Source organism: Pseudophryne corroboree, chromosome 4 (assembly GCF_028390025.1).
Source record: "Pseudophryne corroboree isolate aPseCor3 chromosome 4, aPseCor3.hap2, whole genome shotgun sequence".
NCBI lineage: Eukaryota > Metazoa > Chordata > Amphibia > Anura > Myobatrachidae > Pseudophryne > Pseudophryne corroboree.
The window spans coordinates 733,828,574-733,843,093 of NC_086447.1; the positions used below are offsets into that span (position 1 = coordinate 733,828,574).

A 14,520-nucleotide genomic window follows, 5' to 3' on the forward strand; every position below is an offset into this window, starting at 1 on the left:
TGGCGCCAGACCTCTGCAGGGAGTGAGGGAGAAAGTGAAAGCAGCTCCAGCTCGGGAACACCTGTGGAAGATGGCAGAGCTGGGGGGAGGGGCTACAGGTCAGCGACTTATTACCTCACGCTGGACTTCACCACCTGTACTTATGGAGCCTTTATCTAACGGTTTTTCAAGAAAACCTACCTGCGCTCTGGCTGCCATGGCGGACAGTGTCCACGCTAGCCGCACGGTCCGTCTCCTGGAGACCGCGCGGTATCGCGATTTAGCCCGGCGGGTCCCACCTGGGGGACCCTCTTACCTCCTTCCCGTGTCCTGCAGGCACGCGATCCTGGAGATGTGCAGCGGCAATGTGCCAGAAAACCGGTGCGTCTCCGCTGTAAATACCCGGAAACCAGGCCGCCAGCGTCGGGAACCAGGCCCCAGCGCTGCAGTGGGGAGGCGGACCATTAAGTATCTTCCACAAAGCTTTATTCTTCTTTTCATCAGGGCTGCCTAACGCAGCCTTCCCTGTTAGTGACCTGCAAAGCAGGAACCAACTTTAAAACTGAGCTCCTGTGCACAGAGGCGGGGTTATAGAGGAGGCGGTGCGGTGCATCCTGGGAACAGTCAAACAGAACTGCCTGCATCTGATAAAGCACAGACACTGGAGCACATTAAGGTTTCTTCTAGCAAAAAGCGGTTTTATGGTGTTCGGCAACAGCAAATGGGACGCAGTGAATACGAAAGAAGCACTCAAGACCTGGACAGTCTACAATATTATTGTCTTATTGTTCTTTCAATTTACCTATAAATAGGTTATGCTTTTATTACATTCATGTTTTAGGGTTTACTTTCAGTAAAGAGAAATCACAAGTATCTATATAAAAATGTGTGATTTATTGACAAGTCATTCAGCACTATTGCACCTTACCTCCTCGATCTGGTGGATTCTTTTGAGCAATCCTCATCTGAAAATCTCTATTACATTAAAAAAAAAAAAAAAATTATTTATATATATATATATATATATATATATATATATATATATATATATATATATATATATATATATATATATATATCTCTATCACACAACAACAACAACATGTAAGCACACAGACAGTGATATAACTGAAACAGTCCTACAGGGGCAAAGAAGAATATTTAGCAGTGCAGAAAAGACAGAATGGTGAAGAGATGTTACAAAGCGCAAAACAGTTACAGCTAATTTCAGAAGTTTCTAAACATGAGAGGTCATTTTTGCAAGAATCTGCAGGGAACGGCAGTCAGAACAAGGAGAGCGAGCACAGAGCAGTCAGAACAAGGAGAGCGAGCACAGAGCAGTCAGAACAAGGAGAGCGAGCACAGAGCAGTCAGAACAAGGAGAGCGAGCACAGAGCAGTCAGAACAAGGAGAGCGAGCACAGAGCAGTCAGAACAAGGAGAGCGAGCACAGAGCTGTCAGAACAAGGAGAGCAAGCACAGAGCTGTCAGAACAAGGAGAGCGAGCACAGAGCTGTCAGAACAAGGAGAGCAAGCACAGAGCTGTCAGAACAAGGAGAGCAAGCACAGAGCAGTCAGAACAAGGAGAGCAAGCACAGAGCAGTCAGAACAAGGAGAGCGAGCACAGAGCAGTCAGAACAAGGAGAGCGAGCACAGAGCTAGCCATAAAACTCTACCTAACACAGTTTTTTGTTTTTCAATATATAAATGCAGGACCTATATATGAGGGATTCATAGACAGAACATTTTCAGGAAGTGCCAAGTTAGTCTCCCACATCCTTTTTTGCCAATAGCACTTTTGACAAAGTCAGCGATAGAGAGGTCACCAGCACTATAATTTCAGAACACCCCCCCCCCCACCGAAACACTGGTCCTTACTAAATATAGACAATAGTCAGAGATGCATAACGAGCCCATTTAAACAGGACAAGAAAGTTATTTCACTTTGAGAACCGAATCCTCAGAAATAACACAGTATTTGTGACTCAAAAAAAAAACAATTCAGGTGCTGATCAATGTTCTATTTTCTTATATTAAATCAGCTATGACCAATATCTGTATTTATCTATTATATAATTCTGCTACCGTCACTCTAGCACAGACTCAATAGTGAGCAGCAGTGAGGCCCTGCCCACTTCAAGCTCTCACTGTCTGCCTGCTAGACACAGCCATAGCCTCAGTATCCCCCCCTTTGTGTATACTACCCAAAGCAGGCAAGTGATGGTATCAGTTGAAGAACAGATCAACAATGGAATTATGAAGGAATGTATCATGGTAAACAGTAAACAGATAATCGTTAAACAGTTCAATTACATTATAAGTGTCACTAATAGAAGAACTCAAGGCAACATACGGCAGCATTCGGAGGAAACTTATTAGCACCACATAGAAGTCTGCATTAATTTGAGCAGCACACATTTGAGCGGAACAGTGGATTCCCGGGATCAAGCGCTGGAGAAATGACGTGTGCACAGGCATGTGTGACAATTTTATTTAATTGTAGGGACAACAAAAAATGTTTTACACTCTAACCTGTAGTTATGTTCCAGCAGATCCTTAGGATGTGCAGAGCTTTCAAACGCCTTATGGTAGAGGACTCTTGCATTGTCCATATCTCCCTTAGCTTCCAGCTGCTGAGCCCAGACTATATACAGAGCAGCAGAATGGTTACCTATTCCTTGGTTGTACAGGTAATCAAAGAACTGTATAGGCTCACTGATAGTTTCAGCCTGCAGAGGAGGATAAAAGAGGCCATCAGCAAGGCAAATAAAGATTATTCTTCCACAAAAGCCACAAGCTAGGATCTAGAAATTGAATAAGGAGCTAAAATCTCCTGAAGATTTTTAGCAGCAAAGCGGAGGATTACAGAAGGATAACTTACAAATCGGATGCAGTGTTTGATGTAACGCTCATCATTGCAGTACTTCTTATCATCTATAAAGTTCCGAACCAAGCGTTCCAATAATGACAGGATGTGCCGCTTTTCCTGTGGCGGGAGAGTCTCTTCTGCCCACACAACATACCTGGAAAAGCAGAATATACATAACTGTGATAGCTGTTGTTCTTGTGTATAAATCTTAAATGGCGGGTTCCATTTAAAAAAATGCAACTGATTCTATAACTTTCTTACAGTACAGTATGTGTTATATAGAGGTCCCAGGATCCTCTTTATTATAGTGAATATTGGTAGAAGTTGGAACCTGTGGACTAAACCCAATAAAAGTACTATGATTGGCAAAGAAAGTGGTTTTGTTATATAGATTTGGTGGAAACCCCATTAGTCATTTATCATTGCTCCATATAAAATGCTGATGCGTTGACAGCTGACCTGTCCCATTGATCCAGAGGGTCATCGCCTTTATATCCCTGAATGTATGCTTCAAACATTCTGTAATAGAAAACAAAGTTACCAATACGTATGCAGTGTATCTGTGCTTTCGTAGCAGAATTCAGCTCTCTAAAGTATCACAATATTGAGACAATGCTGTCATCTGCACACAGACATGACATTTCAGAAGATCAGACTGAAGATGAGAAAAATAGTGTTTTTATGCAGGATTTAGGGGGAGATGTGCTAAGCAGTGAAAAGAGGGGATAAGTCTCCCATGGCACCCAATCAGCACTGAAGTGACATTTAGAATTTACTATAAAATTATACAGAGCAACTGACTGGTTGCCATGGGCAATTTGTACACTCTTTTCACTGATTAATACATCTCAACCTTAGGGTTGAATCCTGTACTCAATGTATTGTTGTTGTTTTTTTGTTTGGTTGGGTTTTTTTTGGGGGGGGGACACACTAGTAATCACCCAGTATATAGAAGGTGCTACACAGGCTTTGGCTCTCAAACTACTACAATACTTGTTTGTAATGTAGATCATCCCACAACAGAGAACTGTGGCTTAGCCAGTGAGTGACATTGGAGACAGACCACTGTAACAATGCTATGTAGTCCTAGGGCAGGGGTGGGAAACCTTTTTTCTACCGAGGGCCATTTGGATATTTATAAAATCCTTCAGGGGCCATACAAGTCTGCCCCGCGCGTGCCAAAAAAATGGGTGTGGCCAGTTAAAATGGGACGTGATACACATATGCCCCCAATAGTGCAGTGCCAGATCCACAATTGCCCCCACAGTGCCAGGTATACAAATGCCCCTCACAGTGCCAGGTATACAGATGCCCCTCACAGTGCCAGGTATACAGATGCCCCCACAGTGCCAGGTATACAGATGCCCCCACAGTGCCAGGTATACAGATGCCCCCACAGTGCCAGTTATACAAATGCCCCCCACAGTGCCAGGTATACAAATGCCCCCACAGTGCCAGGTATACAAATGCCCCTCACAGTGCCAGGTATACAAATGCCCCTCACAGTGCCAGGTATACAAATGCCCCTCACAGTGCCAGGTATACAAATGCCCCTCACAGTGCCAGGTATACAGATGCCCCTCACAGTGCCAGGTATACAGATGCCCCCCACAGTGCCAGGTATACAGATGCCCCCCACAGTGCCAGGTATACAGATGTCCCCACAGTGCCAGGTATACAGATGCCCCCCACAGTGCCAGGTATACAGATGACCCCCACAGTGCCAGGTATACAGATGCCGCCCCCCCCCCCCCCCCGTCCCGCTCCTTTCGGCGGGGACACGGAGAGCGCGGCTATGTTGGGCGGCGGCGTGTAAGACTTGAAACCAGTTGCCGGTTCGAGAGCCAATCAGAGCTCGCGGACCGGCAGCCGACAATAGCCGCGCTCTCCTCCGTGTGGTGACAGCTGAGACACGCTGCCGCCGGACTGTGCGGCGGCGTGTCTCACTGAGAGGAGCGGGTGTGCCGGACCAAATGGCTTCGTGGGCCTTATACGGCCCGCGGGCCGGAGGTTCCCCACCCCTGTCCTAGAGGGACACAATATGGGACTTCAAAGTTGACTGGCTGCCATGGGCAACTTCTCCATCTTTTCACTGCTTCATGAATAGACACCTATGACATATTTGCAAATATCACAGTGATACCGCACTACTGTAAATAGGCAAACAGTATTTGGTATTATTAATTGATTGGAACTCAGAACGTTGTATCACTGCAGTGTATTGTGTTATTGCAGTATAGTGTCCATATACTATGGAGTGGTTGCGAGACTTTATCAGAACCCTTTCTGATAATACACTAAGCACAGACTCCACATATACTTAATGCAGGGGATATAAGAACATGTATTAATAAAGAAAGGGCAGCACGGATGGTGTAATGGTTAGCATTACTGCCTCACAGCACTGAGGTCATGGGTTTGATTCTCACCATGGCCCTAACTGTGTGGAGTTTGTGTATTCTCCCTGTACTTGCGTGGGTTTCCTCCGAGTACTCCAAGTTTCCTCCCACAATCCAAAAATATGCTGGTACAGTAGGTTAATTGGCTCCCAACAACATTAACTCTAGCGTGAATGTGTGTGTAGATGTGAAGATGTGATAGGGAATATAGGGGTACATTTACTAAGCAGTGATAAGAGTGGAGAAGTGAGCCAGTGGAGAAGTGCCCATGGCAACCAATCAGCACTAAAGTAACATCTATAATTTGCTTACTATAAAATGATACAGAGCTGCTGATTGGTTGATGGGGAAATATCTCCACTGGCTCACTTCTCCGCTCTTATCACTGCTTAGTAAATGTACCCCATAGATTGTAAGCTCCACTGGGACAGGGACTGATGTGAAAGGCCAAATCTTCTCTGTAAAGCGCTACAGAATATGTGTGCACTATATAAATAACTGGTAGTAATAATAATAATAATCTTACCAGTTGGGAGATGTGAAGCAGTTTATTACCCAGATGCCTAATTGTGGGGGATATACCAGGTAAACTGAAGGGCTTTCATATAGCTCAACTATGCTCAGAGGGAAATGAATTTCCATAGGATTCATTTACAGGAAGGCTGATGGAGACTTGACAGTAGCTGTATAAATTAAGAATACTGCCTACAAGTGCTGTATAAGGTACCTAGGTGGTTCCAACAATACACACATTACATCATATACAGGAGTAAGACGTCCCACAACGGTGATGTGGGACTACAAGGGCCAGCAAGTGAAAGCACTGAAAGGGTGCCTCAATAACGGTATAACCAGTCTGCCTGCTGCACGGAGCAGAATCCGGACACTTACTGCATACAGTTTTGGATCTCCATGTTTGCTGCTGGGCGATCCCGGCTCCGATGAGCAGCGCTACGTACATACACGGACTTCCACCGCCACTTCTTCGTTCTCTTCCTCTGCAGCACATTCAATACATTCAAATTATCCTCGCAAGCGTCAGTTTGAAATGTGCGGCAGCCATTGGTCTACACGCTATTGCTTCCAGCCAATGACATTCAAAGCGAAACAAGACGGAAGTGAAAGGAGGAAATAAAAAAACTACAGATTACACGTGATCGGCGGCCGCTGCCATGTTTGTTAAGGGCAAAAAATGAGTACTTGTTTGGCAACTGCGATAAGGAGGGTTCTTCAGTTCACCGACCTTTTGACTACATTGACGCAGGGAAGAAAACATTCACTGAAACTGCCAGATCATCTAATAAAAAAATCTTGCATGAAAACATTCAACATTGCTCTTTGTGGTTGTTTTCTTATAGTTTAAGACGGCTTTTCATGCAACTTAGTAATAGGAAACTTTAATATAGCTCGTGGAAACGGCATTTTGAATATTTTTTTTATATATATAATCAGGGTTTTTGGAGCCCAGGGCAAGATATAAAATGGCGCCCCCCCCAAAAAAAACATAGCAAAAGAAGTATGTGCGCGCCCCGAAGGGGTGTGGCCAGTGAAAATGGACCACAGTGCCAGTTACATTGCCCCACAGTGCCAGATACAATGCCCCACAGTGCCAGTTACATGCCCCACAGTGCCAGTTACATGCCCCACAATGCCAGTTACATTGCCCCACAGTGCCAGTTACATGCCCCACAGTGCCAGTTACATGCCCCACAGTGCCAGGCCCCACTCAGTGCCAGTTACATATGCCCCATTTGGTGCCAGATACATGCCCCACTGTGCCGCCAAGCCCGCCGCCCCCCCCCCCCCCCCCCGTCACATACCGCTTGCTCTATGTGAGGGGAGGAGAGTGCAGCGCAGCGCCTCTCCTTCCCCTCACCGCTCCAGGTCTCCGGCGGCTGTCTGGCGCCGGTTCGCTAGCCAATCAGAGCTCGCGGACCGGCAGCCAATCAGGAGCCAGTCCGCAAGCTCTGATTGGCTAGCGCCGGAGACCGGACACAGCAGCGCTGCTAGTGCTGGCAGCGGCGGTGAGGGGTGGGAGAGACGCTGTGCTCTCCTCCCCTCACATTTAGGGTTGACGGGGGCAAGTGGGGCATGATGCCCTGGTCGCCGGCGGCGCCCCCCTCTCCTGGGCCTGCCAAGGCGCCCAGGGCACGTGCCCCACTCGCCCTACCCTAGATACGCCTCTGTATATAATAAATGTTATTATCTTAACTTTTGTATATAGCTGCAGTACATAGTGTACAATAGTTACACCAATTGAAGTACTACATAAACATTTTGATTTTGAAATTTGTGAAAATTTACGAATCAAGCAGTGCGCGCAGCAGGTCTAATAAATGAATGAAATTACTCCAGAAATTTGATAGTATTACACTTATCTCCTAACTTGGAAGGAGGAAAAACTGTGCAGGCATGCTACAATTAAATGTGACTCTGTAGGATAAAAAAGAATTAAGGTTATGTTAAATAGATAGATAGATAGATAGATAGATAGATAGATAGATAGATAGATAGATAGATAGATAGATAGATAGATAGATAGATGGTTTACATATGATTTGCCAGCGGACGGGATGTTGGCTGTCAGTATCTGTCAGCACTGCACTACCCACAGAATCTATTCTCACTCTATGGGTGTCGTGGACACCTACAAGTGGGAATAGCCCCTGGTATACCGGTTGTCGTCTATCAGGATTCCAGCGTCCGTATGGGATCCCGCCAGCTGGCAAATTAAACGTATCCCATAGATAGATATATATATCTAAAACACAATAGTGAAATTGGCGCCCTAGGGAAGGTATACTCCTGACCCCTCTTATGTTAGTATCTTTTTCAATATATCTTACAAAGAGCATAAAATACACAGTGAGTTCCAATATACAGATTTTTTATTAAGACATTGTTAAAATATCAATTATGTCCTTATATCCATAGATGCATTAACAGATGACAACCTCCTCACAGAACATGGAGGTTTGATTTCTCATAGATGAACAGATTGCTTCTTTCTTGAGATCCTCCTTCCAATGATACAGGTTGGAGGTGACATCTAAACATAACAATATCCAACGCATTTCGTCAGATAGACTTCATCAGGGGTGTATCTTCATCAAAAATGTGTTCCTAAGGCAATGTTTCTAGACAATATTTTCCATCAAACAGGCCTCATGCAGTTGAAAAGGTAAGTATTGTTGTCTTATCAATCATATAGCTAATGTCTTTATTTGTATTTTTTTGCTGCTGTGTGTATACCTTCACTATATGTGCCTGGCTGTCATGTTGCACTACCCGCGGTAGCGGACGCAGCGGGGCTGCTGTGAACAGCTGTCCCCGTTTGTGCCTGTGTGACGCGAGTGGTTGGCAACATGCAGACTTCCGAAAACCAAGTGACCACATGGACGCGTGTCTTCCGGTGACGCGCGCCGCGTCATGCGCCTCAGTGCCGTGAGCTCCGTCCTGATTGCGGACATGTCATTTCTGTAACATAGAGGTGATGCTCATATGGAGTATCTGGCACAGCTGTGTATGGGCGATGACGTTACGAGAGGTGGTCACGTGATGTTGAGGTATGTGTTGTGGAAGTCCATATATGGAGAGCTAATTGAGCACACAAGTTAAATGTTTAATTGCTTGATCCTGAATGGCTGGAAGTGCATCTGGTGCAGGTATATAGAGGCTTTGCTGGCAGTTTAAGACAGGCAGTCCTGGATGAAGGTGGCTGATACCACCGAAACAGATTCGTTGACTGATGTTTGCTTCAAATTGCATACTTTGAAGGAATGGGTGAATATGCTATGACCAAAATATTGACTGCATTTCTCTGATTTTTATAATCATGATGTCTATGCATTTCTGCTTCACATGGAATTAAAACTTTTTTAAGTGCATATTAATTGGTGTGCTGGCTATCCGTATTTTTCTGGACCTTGTTATGTCTCAGGTGGACATGGACTTTGCTATATATTATATATATACACACACACACACACACACACAGTGGTCGAAGTGGAAATTTTGAATAGGGGTATGGAAAAAGGAAAAAGGAAAAGGTTAGTTCGCTAAAAAGGCGCGCAAAAATAATAGGTGTGTGGTTTCATGGGAAAGGGGCGTGACCACAGAATAGTACCAATTTACATTACACTGCACAGTAGTGTCCATCAGTCACATTACACCACACAGCAGTACCCCTTACACATTACGCCACGTAGAGCCCCTATACAACACAGGAAAAACAAAAACACAGGACAAAAAAACTGATTCATGCAGGCCCTTTACATTATTTGTAATTTTTGCTCCTTATAGTAATGCCCCTTACATATTATGCCACACAACATAATGCCCATTCCACTTTATTCCACACACCGTAATGCCCATTCCATATTATGCCACACACTGGAATGCCCATTACACATTATGCCACATACAGTTATGCCCCTGACACCATTTTATGCTCCACACAATGTCTCATACAAATTATGCCCGCAGTAAGGCCTCTAATTATTTTTAAATTACCTGCTCATTGCCAGGGGCTCATGCTCGTTGCCAGGTGTCTCATGCTCATTGCCAATGGTTTCATGCCCTGGGTTTCATGCTCGTTGCCAGCGGTTTCATGCTCGTTGCCAGCGGTTTCATGCTCATTGTCAGGGGTTTCATGCTCATTGTCAGGGGTTAGTTCCACGTGACATGCCAGACATGGCAATGGGGCACGTTATATCAGAGCCAAGTGCAACACAACCAGCATAAAACTGACCATGAGGAGCTGCATCTCTTTTATGTAGGATGCAATTAAATAACTAGATGAGTGACATTAGTGGTTTATGTGACCAAGTGGTATCTGTGTGGTATCTGTGCCCAATACAACTGCCTAGTTCCACCTAATGGTAGTGCTATCCACGGTTACATGATGTCACTAGTTCCCCCAAAACAGACAGTCTAAGTGACACAATGGAGGCCAGCATGGGGTACAGGGTACAAGGTACAGTTACCTCTGAGCATTGAGGATGTCTCCCTCTGTGGAGCTGACACTATAGAAACAACTGTCCCAATGACATCTCCGTGAGAGGCCTTTGCTCTTCACCCTGCGTGGTTACACTGTAAAATAATCAAAAAATCATTAACAGATAAAGTAACTGTCGCCCAGTTATTCACCTTTTCCCTAGTTGGACTCCATCGGTCGCACTGAAAGGTCATAGAGTTCCATTCCAAGGGCACACAAGGATCCTGCTGTGGTCCAAGTGGAGCTGACACTTCCCCTAGTAGTGTAGCCCACAGCCACTGTCCGCAGCAGAGTCAGCCCACATCAGTCACCTATATACTGTATGTCCCACGTCCGTCACTTTCCGTGTGTGTGACAGTAAGCATGATCTGCGGGAAAATTGCAGGAAAGATGTCACCAGAAGCCGGGGCAGCGCCATGTACTGCTACCTTCACTAGCTGCGTGTCCGCGGCTCTCCGGAGCAGCGATGAGATAAGGCGGCGAGGCGCAGCCGCGGGAGAGGGTACTGAGGGACTCGGGCTGCCATGTAGGCCTCCTGCGTGAGGAGGATGGGGAGAGAGGGGGAAACGGCAGCAGCAGGACAGAGAGGAGGAAGTGGTGGGGGCTGCACGCAGTAGATAAACAAATTACCCTGACACAAAGCAGGGCTGTCATTTTCAGCAGCAACACACCGCAGCGTGGATGAATGGGAGGGAGGGGACAGCAACACCCAGCTTTCCTCAACAGGTTGATTAGTGATGATCTCCCATAGAAAAATACCTGCTGCTGCTGCCGCTTGGCTATGGAAGAAGCAGCTGCTGGCTGGGCTGGCCGGCCTTCTCCTCACGCTGCTGCTGCTGCCCGGGCAGCATGCGGCTGATTGTCTCATGGATCAATTCTTGAAGAGAAACTCTTCCTCCTGTAGGCAGACACCCGGTGACGTAACAAAGGCCCGGACCACCCTGTCCCTGTACCGCTCTACCAACACTGGCAGGCCGATTCACGACACAAAGACCGGGACAGCAAAGATAAAGCTGGCCTGGTCCCAAATCCGCTGCAGCTGTCCGCCGAAGCAACCTCCGTCTGAGGCTCCCATGTCTCGCTGCCACTGGTCACCTTGTCGCTAAATGCCATTCTGAGCCTAAGAACACTCCTGTTGTCAGCAGGCGTGCACGCACGCCGCATTCCCGCCAAACCACGGCATGGGCGCCGCCATGACAGTCCCCATCAGCTCTTCCACATCAGCCAATCCAGAGCCTGGCCGCACCTCCCATTCACTCACAACCAATACCTGCAGACCGGGGGGTATATCAGGAGCAGCAGGGTGAGTCACTCCTTGCCTTGGACTTCGTGTCATTCCTCTGACCTGTGTCTCTGGCTCCATTCTCTAGTTCCTCTTTGTACCTGCTCTGCCTTCCAGTCTGGTCCTGCACTGCCGTGGAACCACAAGCACCAGCAACCCGGGTACCTGTGATCAGCTTCACACCTTATCCAGCTACAGTGTGCTCCAGGCCTCTGCAGTAGAGACTCTCCTCCAGGTGCATCTTGTTAACCTACACCTGTTCGTCAGCCTGCAAGCTGCCAGTGTTATTCCAACCTGCACTGAGGATTTAAACCACTTGTTCCTGTCTCCTGCAAACAGTTATCTGGCTCGCTATTCCCACCATCATCCCTGCTGTGCTCCACGATCCAGGAACCATCGGTTCCCATACCGATACATCGGTCCCCTGATCGATTGTTGCTCACGTCACAGACTTTGCCATAGACTTTCAGCCCACAATTGCATATCTTCTGATGTCATCAGTATTCCTGCTGCCATATTGTTTGAATCAATTGCTAAATAAACAACATAGTGCACATGCGCAGGAATCTTATCCAGCCTCATCGTTTTCTACATCCCATCTCCACTGACCCACTAGTGCCCTCTCCGGGAACACAAACTACACAGAGCCTGACACACGGCTCCCAGTGCAGTGGCAGGCGGACCCGCTGCAGCCTGAGTGTGCCGCACACAAGGGGACTGCGCTAGCTGGCTCACTGAGCAGTGCTGGGTGCTGAGGTCCGGGAGCGTCACTCCCAGTGCCACAAGTAGGCAGAGTAGCCGCTGCAGATGGAGCTTGTCTGTGCTGCTGGGGACCGTTGTATACCGCCCCACTTCGAGCACTGTATATATATATATATATATATATATAATAATGCGAAGGATGATACAGCGCCACTTGTGGATTAAAATCTCAGTGATGAAAATCGTATGCTAAAAAATTAATTAAAAACACAACCACCTTGTTAAAGGTGTCTGCCACCCCTTAAGGTTGCAACACTAGTACAATGCTGCCTAAAGGATATATAGTAGGGGGATAAGGGTACCGGCGACTATTGTTGTGTGAGTACGCAAAAGGTTACTGTTAAAAGGTATGATTCATGAGCCAAAAAATATAAAATTTGAACAAACAGTTTTAATAGCACATATAGATAAGATGTTTAAAAAGGTCATAAAACATCCAAAGACAAGTAAAAAAGGTAAAAAGGTAAGGACTTAGCTTTTTAAAATAGGCAAGGGGGTCACTGCAGGGAACCCAACGCGTTTCGTCACATCAGACTTCTTCAAAGGGTAGGGACAGAGTGAAATGGCATGCCTATTTATAGCCCCAGTGGTAACTGATATGGGTGTGTGATGACATCATCGGTCATGTGGTCAGAAAAAAGCAATCAAGGATATTTAACATAAGTATAATCAGGACATTATATCAGAACATGGCCCCAGATAGTGTGGGTCACAGTAGCCAAGTTTATGTGGAAAACGAGTGTTCAAAGTTGTTCAAAACGTTTCAGAAAGACTTTAAAACAGTAAATTGTGGCACTTCCGCCACACTTCCGGTGACGGAGGTAGCGCGTCACGTGACCTCCGATACTTCCGCCCCACTTCCGGTTCGCTAGTGCGCATGCGTCGGCGGCGATTCGTGTACACCGCGCATGTGCCTGTTGTCTTGTTTAGGATGGCAGCAGACGATCTTCTTGAGCTCAGGGAAAAAACTGTATGTCCATCAACCGGCGCATCATAGCGGCCATTTTGCAGGGGATATGTTCCATAGAATATACATGTATTACGGCGGCCATCTTTCCGGAGTTTGAGGAGGCTCAATACTTGTAATTTTGCGGTATCCATGGCAATAGTCATATGTAAATAGAACAAGAGAGAACGCGGTGAAATCTATGTAGTGGTCTTTTCTCATTGATATACAACTTATTAGTTTGAATAGTTTAGATAGCCACACATATAATCGTGCAAGATCTGAATCATAATTTGATAACAATTAGTGAGGAGATGAGGAATGCAGGATATAGTATGGGAAGTGCAAAAAGTGAACCATGTGCAAAGTGAGACTTCATACTGTGTGAATACATACTTATTTGGTCCGGTATCTAAATAATAATAAAAATAATAAAAATAAAAATAAATATAAAAATAAAAATAAATAAAAATAAAAATAGTAATAAAAATAAAAATAAAAATAAATATAAATATAAATAAAAATAATAATAAAAATAAAAATAAAAATAAAAATAATAAAAATAAATAAAAATGATAAAAATAATTATGAAAATATATAACCTAATATGGTGATTATTTTTCGGAATAACTATTAACTAAGGGAAGAGTGTGTCCTCCCTAGTTAAGGTGGTAAAGTGACATGTGCAATATGAGACATTATATGTGTCAGGTGATGATAGACCGGTTACTGGTTGGCTTGACGTCATTTGTCAGTCCTTACAGTACCCGATCTTCCCGGATGGTCACCCTCTCTGGTACTGATCGGGCCCAGACACTGCTTAGCTTCCAAGGTCGGACGAGATTGGGCGTGCCAGTGTGGTTTGACTGTACACACCGGTAGACGTCGTAACACCAGCACAAGATCGCATAACACCTGAAGCATATCTTTATTCGTGATTATGGATGCAGGCAACACAAACACAAGGGGGGGGGGGTTTTAAAAAGAAGATACGGCACCTCATAAGAAGGGTGCAATCTCATATCCCTCGTTCAGACCCCTTGGTTGCAGGGTCTGTAGCTGGAATATCCAATACATCTCCCTCCTTGAAAGTTTATTCGCAAGGTCACCTCCTCTTTCTCCCAAGCAGACATGCTCGATGGCCTTGAATGTGAGATCTTCAGGATTGGAGTTGTGCCGTGCCGTAAAATGTCTTGAAACAGTGTGGCTCTCCACCTTGTTCTTGATGTTTCGTATGTGTTGTCAAAGTCAGAAAAATGTCTCAATGCACGTTGCCATATTTGCACCG

The 14,520-nt window shown here is 45.6% G+C and overlaps 1 protein-coding gene and 1 pseudogene across 4 annotated transcripts in view; both read right to left on the minus strand.

The window, feature by feature from the left end:
* BUB1 (BUB1 mitotic checkpoint serine/threonine kinase) overlaps positions 1-6,350 on the minus strand; it is a 139,151-nt gene extending 132,801 nt beyond the window's left edge. For all 4 annotated transcript variants that reach the window (XM_063918086.1, XM_063918084.1, XM_063918085.1 and 1 more), the window contains exons 1-5: positions 6,138-6,350; positions 3,307-3,366; positions 2,860-3,001; positions 2,511-2,707; positions 908-954 (exon numbers count right to left, since the gene is read on the minus strand). In XM_063918086.1, coding sequence (XP_063774156.1) covers positions 908-954; positions 2,511-2,707; positions 2,860-3,001; positions 3,307-3,366; positions 6,138-6,160 — 469 coding nt within the window. In that variant the 5' untranslated portion in view covers positions 6,161-6,350. The remainder of the gene's footprint in view (positions 1-907; positions 955-2,510; positions 2,708-2,859; positions 3,002-3,306; positions 3,367-6,137) is intronic.
* Positions 6,351-13,987: 7,637 nt separating this feature from the next.
* LOC134912862 (5S ribosomal RNA) lies at positions 13,988-14,106 on the minus strand (annotated as a pseudogene).
* Between the last annotated feature and the right edge of the window lie 414 nt (positions 14,107-14,520).